The sequence below is a fragment of the Gopherus evgoodei genome, chromosome 3, assembly GCF_007399415.2.
Source record: "Gopherus evgoodei ecotype Sinaloan lineage chromosome 3, rGopEvg1_v1.p, whole genome shotgun sequence".
Classification (NCBI taxonomy): Eukaryota; Metazoa; Chordata; order Testudines; family Testudinidae; genus Gopherus; species Gopherus evgoodei.
In genome coordinates this window covers 216568166-216579285 of record NC_044324.1, presented here as the reverse complement: position 1 = coordinate 216579285, position 11120 = coordinate 216568166, and the positions used below count along the sequence as shown (strand labels likewise).

General features: G+C 47.6%; 1 protein-coding gene across 1 annotated transcript; it reads left to right on the top strand.

The window, feature by feature from the left end:
• The first annotated feature begins 1895 nt into the window (after window positions 1–1895).
• Window positions 1896–9924, top strand: BMP2 (bone morphogenetic protein 2). Its single transcript, XM_030558024.1, has 3 exons — window positions 1896–1980; window positions 2872–3212; window positions 7077–9924. Exons 2-3 carry the CDS (start codon window positions 2879–2881, stop codon window positions 7919–7921), a joined length of 1179 nt encoding a protein of 392 aa, XP_030413884.1. The 5' UTR covers window positions 1896–1980; window positions 2872–2878; the 3' UTR covers window positions 7922–9924.
• The last annotated feature ends 1196 nt before the right edge of the window (window positions 9925–11120 follow it).

Below are 11120 nucleotides of genomic sequence, written 5' to 3'. Positions count from 1 at the left end.
CCCTAACTCCAAGGTTGTGCTCTGCCGGACGTTTTAGCCAGTGCATGGATTGATCCCGATTCCCGGGAGAAGAAACGATTCCCTACAGGGCGAGATCTTGTGGCACGGGAGATGCCTAGGACTAGGATTATTAAATTTGACGCGAAACTAACAGCTACCGGGTGACAGCCTGATCCGACTCCCATTGGAGCAGAATTATCCGCTTCCCATGGGAGGCGCCTTATTTGCAAAAATCACGCTCCACGTTCGTTGTCTCTCATCGGTGTGATTAGCTCGGATACAGGCGGGCATGGCACCGTGCGATGCATTTATTTATTTACTTGCTGCATTAACCCGCAATGGTGTCTGCAGCAACCAAACCGCGACGGGGGGGGGGGGCACGTATTGATGAGAGAGGAAAAAGGGGGTGGAAGGAGGGAGAGACAATAATCAAGATTTTCTTTTCAATGCAGGGAAGGTAAATCCCCTAAAAAAGAAGAAATGTCCAGATCCTTGATCTTGGTTTAACTTTAGCAACCAGGTTATTGGAGTAATTTTTTGTAACTTAAATCGCCCTCCTCCGAAATAAAGCACCTGGAGGGACATAGTGCTGCAGGCTGAAAGGCCAGGGCTGTTGTGTCGCGTGACTACTGAGAACCCCCCCGCTTCCTCCCAGAAGTTTTAAAATAAAGCGCTTGCGGGTTGGATCTGGCAGCCGAACCCCGTCCTCGCTTCCCCCCCAGCCTTCTCCTCCTTCCCCACCCGGAACGGCTGGGAAAGCAGGAGCGGGGAGGGAAGAGGTGAATGAGCGAGCTGCCTCGCCGCGCTCCCCTTCGGGGTGATTGCAAAGAGGAGCCGAGGAGGCGGCGTCTCCTTTAAAAGCAGCGAGCGCGGAGCGGCAACCGCTCGCTCCCCGCCTTGTGATTGGCGAGGAGCCTCAAGCCCCCGGGGTCGTGACATCAGCAGCGCCACAAAAAGCCAAGGAGGCATCCAACCACCTCAATCAATTTGCAAGCGAAGGGAAGGGCCTGGGCACCCCCCGTGCGCCGCGGGAGGAGCGTGTGCGAAGAGAGGGGGTCCCCCTAGCGCTGCTGCGGCTGCTTCCTCCTGCCGGGCGACTTGCAAAGGGGAAAAAAAGTCAAATTTCATCTTGCTGCTGCTGGACTCGTCTCGCTGCTGATGCTAAGGGCATATTGCTTCCCAGGAGGCTGCTAACTGTATTGCACGTAGCTCTCTCTACGCGCACCCGGAGGAAGCCACAACGCTTGTGGATCGCTGCTTTGCAAAGGGAGAGCCCCGTCCCTGGCTGAGACTTGCCGTCTGCCGCCGCCGCCTCCTCCTCCTCCTCAACCCGCTGGCTCCAAGTATGTTTCAGGGGCGGACTGCGCTTCGGGGCGCTTCTGCGTCCTGCCCGGCCGCTGTCAGCGGCGCAGCGGCGGAGTGACAGCCAGGGATGCTGCAGGAACGCACCGGAGTCCCTCCTGCAGACACGACCTCCCCTGCTGCTCGCAGGTAGCGCCCGGGCCATCGCGGAGCGGCGGGAACCCTCTGCCCAGAGATGACTCCCAGGAGGAGCGATGGGCTGCAGCGGAGGCGTTAGAGCGCCCCAAGGAAGAGGGCGAGAAGCCCAGCAACCGCCCAGCGTCTCCCAGGAGCGGGAAGCCGGTGGCTTTGGCTAAGGACGTAGCAGGACGATTTCCCTCTGGCTCTGGGAGCTTCCCTCCCCCCCAAGGGCTGCTGAAACTTGCCCGGAGAAAATAACTTCCCTCCCCCGCTCTTTCTGCTGGGAATCTCGCCTCCCTTCCCTGCCCACGGGGGTCCCTCCTCGCAAACCCCGCACGCCACTGGGGAGGTGCTTGCAACGGATACAAACCCCCTGCCCGGCTGGGAAGCCCCCTCGCTCTTCCCGGGCCAGACCCTTTCTATGTGGAGCCCGTTTCAATGGAGGTGCCCCGGTGCGCCGCTGCGGCTGCTGCTTAGGCGATCGGCGGGCTCCTAAAGGTAAGCGCGGCGGAGGGCGCCTGGGCTGGGGTGGCAGGCGGCGGCCGGGCGCCTGGGCTGGACCCGCGAGCCTCTGGCTTTTGCACACCTGTCCCGCCTGCTTCCGACCGGACGCGCCGCGTCCGGACGCCGCTACTCCCCTTTCTCCCCACGGCGAATCAACACAGTCCACGCGTGTAGCCTTCCCCCCACTCCGCCTCAGTGCAGCCCGCCTGGAAGCTACTTTATGGTGGCTGTTCGCACTCCACTGATGATGTGGGGGGGCTTTTTCTAGTAGTGCCGCCAGGCTGCCCATCCAGGTCCGGGCTGGCTCAGCCCTTGCCCTCGCCCGCTCCCGATCTTCCTTGTTTTGCACCCCCATCTTTCTGTAGCACCCCGCAACCACCAAACGAACACCTCTGGAAACAGCTGGCCATGGCCCTAGTATGATCCTACCTAGATATGGAGAGGGCCAGGCCGGTTCCTGCCCACAGACGACAGCTGTGTGGTCGCATAGCTGCCACCTGCACAGGGGTGCCCTGTATCTCGACACCGACTAGGCTCAGCTCTGCTGTGGGCCGAATCCTGCCGTGCAAGGGCCCGGTCCAGGGCGGGGGAGGATCAGGTCTGGAATCAGGAGTCCCTCCGGGAGGCGGTGGAGCTGCTCCAGGTGTAACCCAGAGCAGGACGTGACCCGATGTGGACAGGGCAGTCTGAGCCCAAATCCCGCTAGCCGTGGCCTTCGGCCTCCCTCTGCAGGGGGAGCAATAGGTGATGGGCAGGATCAGGCCCACGGGGGGTCCCGCCCTCCCCCTACTCCTAGGGAAGGCAGCTCTGGATCGGGAACCGGAGTGGGCGCCCCGAGCCGGCCCGCCTGACTTGCCCCCCCCGTTCCCTCCTCTGTCCTCGCAGGTTGACCATGGTGGCCGCCATCCGCTCCCTGCTCGCGCTGCTGCTGTACCAGGTGCTGCTGGGCGGCTCGGCCGGGCTCATCCCGGAGGTGGGCCGGCGGCGGTTCAGCGACTCGGGCCGCGCCGCCCCGCAGGAGCTGCTGAGCGAGTTCGAGCTGCGCCTGCTCAACATGTTCGGGCTGAAGCGGCGGCCGAGCCCCAGCAAGAGCGCCGTCATCCCGCCCTACATGCTGGAGCTGTACCGCCTGCAGGCGGGCCAGCAGCTGGGCCACTCCGCCCCGGGCTCCCCGCTGGAGAGAGCCGCCAGCCGCGCCAACACGGTCAGGAGCTTCCACCACGAAGGTACGGACCGGGGCGGGGGGGTGTCTATCTCTCTCTGCGCTGCCCCCTTGGCATCTCCCCCCCCAGCTCGGTGTGTGTGTGTGTGTGTGTGTGTGTGCGTGTGTGTGTGTGCTGCCCACCCCCGGCATCTCCCCCCTAGCTGTGTGTGTGTGTGTGTGCTGCCCACCCCCGACATCTCTCCCCTAGCTGTGTGTGTGTGTGGTGTGTGTGTGCGCTGCCCACCCCCGGCATCTCCCCCCCAGCTCTGTCTGTGTGTGTGTGTGTGTGTGTGCGTGTGTGTGTGTGCTGCCCACCCCCGGCATCTCCCCCCTAGCTCTGTGTGTGTGTGTGTGTGTGCTGCCCACCCCCGGCATCTCCCCCCTAGCTCTGTGTGTGTGTGTGTGTGTGTGCTGCCCACCCCCGGCATCTCCCCCCTAGCTCTGTGTGTGTGTGTGTGTGTGTGCTGCCCACCCCCGGCATCTCCCCCCTAGCTCTGTGTGTGTGTGTGTGTGTGCTGCCCACCCCCGACATCTCTCCCCTAGCTGTGTGTGTGTGTGTGTGTGCTGCCCACCCCCGACATCTCTCCCCTAGCTGTGTGTGTGTGTGTGTGCTGCCCACCCCCGACATCTCTCCCCTAGCTGTGTGTGTGTGTGTGTGTGTGTGTGCTGCCCACCCCCGACATCTCTCCCCTAGCTGTGTGTGTGTGTGTGTGCTGCCCACCCCCGACATCTCCCCCCCCTAGCTGTGTGTGTGTGTGTGTGCTGCCCACCCCCGGCATCTCCCCCCCTAGGTGTGTGTGTGTGTGTGTGTGTGTGTGTGTGTGTGTGTGTGTGTGTGCGTGCCGCCCACCCCCGGCATCTCCCCCCTAGCTTGGGGGGTGTGTGTGTGTGCGTGCCGCCCACCCCCGGCATCTCCCCCCCAGCTCTGTGTGTGTGTGTGTGCTGCCCACCCCTGGCATCTCCCCCCTAGTGGGTCTTGGGAGCTTCTTCCTTCCCCTGCAGGAGCGAGGAGGGCTGGGAGGAGACAGGGTTTGGTTTGGGGGAGTGTGTGTGTGAACTGCGGGGTTTGGTAGGAGGTCACTAAAGCATGTGTTCGGTTGTCAAGAGTATTGTGTCTATGAATGAGTGTGAGCAGGTCTTTGTGTGTGTGTGTGTGTGTGTGTGTGTGTGTGTGTGCGCCATCAGCATTGGAACCCCCCCCCCCCCCCCGGAAAAAAAAGGTGTGTGTGTGTGTGTAGGGGAGGGGGCGATCTTTCCAAATAGTGAATAAGTTTTGGCTGCTAATAAGCTCTTGTTAAACTCACAAGAAAGGCGTAGTCAGGTTTCCTTTTTTTTTTTTTTTTTTTTTTTTTTTTAAAAAGCTCTCAAAGCAGTCTTTCAATGTAATGTTCTGAGGCATTTATTCTGAAAGTCTCCTCTCTCACCTCCCACTTGCCCCCTTCATCCCATGTGAAGTTTTCGTTTTATTTTTACAGCTTGGGTTCAAATTAAGAATTCCCACAAATAGCCTTAAAAAATGAAAGCTAAATACCAGAAAAGTCTCCTTGGTTTAGAGTTGATTTGGGTTAGTTTTTTTGGAAGGTTTCTAATCCCTAGGAGAGATCAGTGCAACAATCAGTTGTATTGTTTGCACAATGACTTTCTTGTCTCCTGTTTGAATCTAGGATAGATTTAGTGTAGATCTAAGGTAAGCCTTCAGGTTGATAAAAGCATTGCCACAGCTGGTCATTGGACTTCAGGTGCACCTGAGCCTTCAGGTAACATGGTCATCTCTTCATTAAGATGCTGACTGCATTTTTAAAGAAGGTAAAATGGGTACTCGCAAGAACTGGAGTGTCTGTGGCTTCGAAGAAATATAGTAAAGTAAAATTATTCAGTTGTTCAACAAACGTTTAGTACCCATCATCTCTCAGATTTGTTAAAAATGTGCACATAAATCTATTTGAAAGCTTTCCAAGTTCTGTGAGTTTGAATCTAATTAACTAGATCAGTACTGTATAACTGGAGCCTTATATGTCAGTTCCAAAAACTAGCTACATTTAACTGTTATATTCAGCTGTCTAACACTCCTATCTTTGATGCTTACTAAATGCACACAGAGATGATGATCTTGACTTCCTGGATGAGTTTCTTCCTTTTTAAATTTGTCTGTTTCGTAGTTAACTGGCTTACCAGTTGTATGTCCATGGACTGGCAAACTCGCATAACATAGCTGAACTGGGGTATCTAATCTGACACAGATAGACTTGTAGAGTGAGTGGCTTGCTTGTTGCCCATCTGCTCTTTGTGCCAAAAAAAAAAGTTTCCAGAACTTGTAAATAACTTCTAGCTATTAGTCTTCAGTGGTGGTATGCTATAGTCTCGCTCAAAGTTAATGAAAATACAGACTCCACATGTTATAACATGGAGCTGTGATGAAAGAAATTTTATTAGGATTTAATTAAGTTGGTATACAAAGGAAGTGGCCTGAGATCAGTGGTTATACTGTCTGATGGGAAGCCTTATAATGAGGAAGGAGATTAATTGTGAAATCTAACCTTGCACTGTGGTTTGTGCTGATGTGTAAAAGTAAATTCTTCATAATGAATGGGGGAAAATCCAGTGTATGGTTCATTCATGCTAAAACATTTCTGAATGTAAAACTATACATGGGGGGGGGGGGAGAATTCTACAAAAGTGGGAAAGTAATAGCACATTTTATAGCTATGTTGGTCAGTAAAATCTGCAAATTAAGTAATTATGCAACAAATTAAAAATCTCAGCGCTTGCCTTAAAACCATTGTTCAGTTCTAGCTACCTGGAAATCCTGTGACTGATGAGAAAACATGAGTCCATGTTTTGAGGTAGACAAATACTATACAGCTGTATATATTTATATAATTTAGGCTGAATCCAGAGATGTTTATGAATAATGCTTACTCATACAAGAAATTGAAATTAAAATCAATGGGATTAATCACTTGAGTAAGAATTACTCACCCGAGTAATGATTTCAGCTAATAAGATGAATGAATTATCTTCTAGCATATTTATCAAAGTTGAAAACACTTTTGGAAAGACTTATTTGTTAACACTCTGGTTTATAATTTATAGGGCTACAAACATGGTCTGAGCCACATGCATGCTCTTTAATTAAGACATCCATTTCCCGCCCCCCCCCCCAAGTATCCCAAAATGTTTATTATTTAGTGGTGGGGGAGAGAACAGGATAAATTTTAGGAAACGATTTCTCATTTGTATCGTTTAGAATGAACTCCGTTCCATCGTTGGAGTACCACCCTTGAGTGTCAGCAGAAAAAAATCAATACAAATACCACCTTTTATGGATATTTAGAGGAAAATAGTAGGGTGTGCTTCAGGAAAGACCATCACAGATGTGGGGTTCCTGGTCTCCAGTTAGGACCCAAAATCTGTATATTAAGATTTGTAAATCTAAATAGTGGAATTTTATTTTTGGAATGGCCTTTAAGGGATTGACGTAAAAGCCATATTTCTTGCATTTCTTGTTTTTTCAAAATTACCTTAAATCCTCAATCAGTTTTAATTATTCTGATTAGCACTGTAGTTAGTGGAGGTCTAAAGTTTTCTTGCTAATATCCTTGAATTCCAAAGTAATACTTTACATTTCTTACCCTTTATTATAACCACTTGGAATGCATGGTCTACCAGAATTGGATCAAAAGGCTTGACAATGAATCAAATATTATTAACTGCATGCTATACACTCTTGCATGAATAAACAGACAAGGGAAACGGGTTTGTTTGTTTTGTAAAAGTTTCAGATCTCACATGTGCTGTTTAAAGTTTCCAGCAGAAGAGTAATTCATGTTTTCATTGCTTGTCTGTTACTGATTGTGTTTTTGTTTTCCCTCTTTGATGAACTTAGAAGCTTGGGAAGAGCTCCCAGAAGCAAGTGGCAAAACAACACGGCGTTTCTTCTTTAATTTAACTTCCATCCCTAATGAGGAATTTCTCACCTCGGCCGAACTTCAGATTTTTCGGGAGCAGGTGCAGGAAACCTTTGAGAACAATAGCAGCTACCATCACCGTATTAATATTTATGAAATTATAAAGCCAGCCACAGCCAGTTCTAAGGACCCTACCGCAAGACTTTTGGACACCAGGTTGGTGCATCAGAATGCAAGTAAATGGGAAAGCTTTGATGTAACACCAGCTGTAATGAGGTGGATTGCACATAGACAGCCTAATCATGGGTTTATAGTAGAGGTGGTTCACTTGGACAATGAGAGCAGTGTTTCCAAGAGGCACGTTAGGATTAGCAGGTCTTTGCATCAGGATGAAGATAGCTGGTCTCAGCTCCGGCCGTTGTTAGTAACTTTCGGCCATGATGGCAAGGGACACCCTCTCCATAAAAGAGAGAAACGCCAAGTGAAACACAAACAGCGCAAACGCCACAAATCCAGTTGCAAAAGACATCCTTTGTATGTGGACTTCAATGATGTAGGGTGGAATGACTGGATTGTTGCCCCACCAGGATATGGTGCCTTTTACTGCCATGGGGAATGCCCTTTCCCATTGGCAGATCACCTAAACACCACAAACCATGCCATTGTTCAGACTTTGGTCAATTCCGTGAATTCCAAAATCCCTAAGGCTTGCTGTGTTCCGACAGAACTGAGTGCTATTTCGATGCTCTACCTTGATGAGAACGAAAAAGTTGTATTAAAGAACTATCAAGATATGGTTGTGGAGGGTTGTGGGTGCCGCTAAATATATTAGACAAATACAAAAAAAGCTGACACTTTAATATTTCCCAATGAAGACTTTATTTATGTAATGAAATGGAAAGAAAAAAATACAACTATTTTGAAAATTTATATTTATGTCCACAAAATTTGGGAAAACAAATATTTTAATCAGAGAATTATTCCTTTAAAGATTTTAAATGTATTTTAGTTGTACATTTTATATGGGTTTAATCCCAGCACATGAAGTATAATGGTCAGAATCTTATTTTGTATTTATTTACTATTATAACCACTTTTTAGAAGAATAGCTAATTTGTATTTATATGTAATCAAAAGAAAAAAATATAGGGTTTGTACATAATTTTCCAAAATTTGTAGCTGTTTTAATTGTGTGTATTTAAATTGAAAAGAATACATGGAAGGTTACTATGGCAAAGTGCATAGCACATTTGCTTTCTGCTGTGCTACTGTTAAGGTCACAAGTTCAAGTCCAGAAAAAAGTGGATAATCCACTCTGCTGACTTTCAAGATTATTATATTGTACAATTCTCAGGAATGCTGCAGGGTGGGCTGTCCAATCCATGAGAACTGGCATCCTCTTTAGGTGGAACATTTGGATAAGAACCAGACATTGCTGATCTAGGGTTCTGCTATTCCCAACTCATTTGCAGAGTGAATACAAGCAGGGCCAATAGAAATCTTTAGGAAAAAAGGCTGAACTCTTCTTAGACCTACAGAACAGTTGAATGTTTGTCATTCTTCTCCTTTTACTAGTCTTCTCATTTAAATCCTTATCCTGGCCAAATATTAAAGAATAAAATATTTCTTTTCTTGTGTGTGGTGATATGCTAAAAAAGGAACAATTTTATTTCTGCTGGCCCTTGTCTAACAGTTGGGAATACAATTACTTTTTTTCTTACCTCAAATGATAGCACATTTTATGTGGAATGCTATAGAGAACTGATCTTCAAACTTTACCCTAAAAGTACAGCAAACTATTGTTATCTGTAGGCTCTATCTGCTTTCAGCTGCTGGTTTTGCTGACTCTGGGAGTAGTTTTGTCTTTCTTTCCAGGCTCTTGTGTTGTTTTTTTTTTGTTTGTGGTTTTTTTGTTTTTTTTTAAAAATTTTCCTGCCAAATGTTAAACCGATTTCAGATAATAAATAGAGCTCTGACATTTCATTCTGCAAAGTCCCATCTGTAAGAGCAAATGGTTCATTCACAAAGATAAACTGGGTTTTCTTGCTTCTTAAATTCATTTTAAATTCTCCATTAAGAAGGGCAAAAGCATGATTTGCCGTTGGCAAGCAAGGCATTAATCGCAGCTCCTACTTGGTGTAATAGTTTGCAAGTAACTTGCAGAAGATAAGAGGATACAGAGGCTGGGTTTTTGTTGCATTGGAAGCCCAGCCAAATATTAGACTTTAAAAATACCTGAGATTGGCTTCTTGCTGATGTATTGTAAGTTGGACTGAAGCCAAGTGCAGAATGAAGTCAAATTAGCCTACTGGTAGTAAGTTCATTCTTACATTCAGAACTCTTAGCTCTTAAAAGCTATAAAATTGGCCATAGAATAATGATTCTGTGATTATATCCTCCAGGAACTTTGAAAGTTGCTTTTTTTTTGTGTGTTTTTAAATCTAGTTAACCAAGGCCTTTGCCTGAAGGTGGCACTTCAAAGCCAAGAGGGCAGATATCCATCGATGGACCTTTTTAGGTCCGCATCTGAAATATCAGATGCCAACCAGTCACTAACTTTTTTTTGTTTTTGAACTATAAATAATACCAGTATGCTACAATGGATGTACTAACTGGGCTTGTGGGTGAAAAGATTTCTAAATAGACAATATCTTTAAGGCCTGTTTAAAGAATAATTCCTCTCCCTCTGCCCCAGATAAAGCTGCAAATGCAATTGTTATTAGACGGGACAGGAGAGAAAAATTAGAGTAATTACCGGTTGGATGCTGCCTTTTTTCTTTTTTTGTGAGCCTAAAATACACCTTTTTACCCTGATATAATGCTGTCCTCGGGAGCCAAAAAAAGTCACTGTGTTATAGGTGAAACTGTATTATATCGAACTTGCTTTGATTCACCCGAGTGCATAGCCCACCGCCGCCCCCCCCCCCCCCGAGCACTGCTTTACCATGTTATATCGGTTCACATTATAGCGGGGTTAGAGGTGTATTTACTAGGTTCATCAGTCAACTTCTGTGGTAGGATAAGGTTAATGTATACATAATTTATTCTAGCAATATGTTTTAAAAACCTCTATAAAGAGATCTTCCATTCTATCGCTTTGGTTTTTTTGGGAACATCCATTGTTTATTTGTAATGGTGATTTAAGATTATGGCCTATGTTTTTGCTGGATGACCAGTCCTCTTGGTTTCTAAAGTACTAATGGCATTTTGTGAAGATCTGCTTAAGCCATTATAACAATCGCCAGTTTTAACTTTCAGTTCCTTGCCGCCTTAAATATGCACAGAGTTTTGGTCTGCACTCTGACTTGTTGAACAAGTTCACGGCCATTGGCTTGTGAAGGCTGCAAGTCACAGGAGCATGGGACAGTTAACAGATTCTCTGGGAGTTCAACAGTGAACAGTTGCAAGGCATAGTCTTTGTAGTCGTAGCAATACTGGAGCCTTCTCCCAGCCATGCTGCAGAAGCTGAGCCTGAACTGCAGAAAAATTCAAGAGGTCATGCCTTGGATTTTACCACTTCTATTAGCCTAAAGGGGCTGATCCAAAACCGCCTGACATCAATAGGAAAGTTTCCATTGTCTTCAATTTACACTTTTGAATTGGACCCTAAATCAGATCCTAAATTCTTTTGTCTCCTGACTAAAGTTCACAGCTCCTCATGAAACACTAATATAAGAGGCTTAGAGAACAGTAACTGTTTCACTTCTCTAAGGCATGAGAATATATAGATGCTACAGCACTTGTCCATGCATGAGCTGTAGCTGGCTCAGGGCCTGACACTGCATTCCTTTATAAAGGCAAAACTCACATTGAAACCAATTGGCTTGGGTTCAATTGGAAACCAATTGGTTTGGCTTGACTAAAGATGGCACCCTTGGTAAAGTACATGGTGAGGTCCAGGAGTAGCTGTAAGCCCATTAGGGCCTTGATTCTGGGAAGACTTCTGTAGCTGTGTAACTGAATGACTCACGTCATTCAACAAAGAAGCTGCTTGTGTGTGTCAAGTGAGGTGTGCCTGCAGA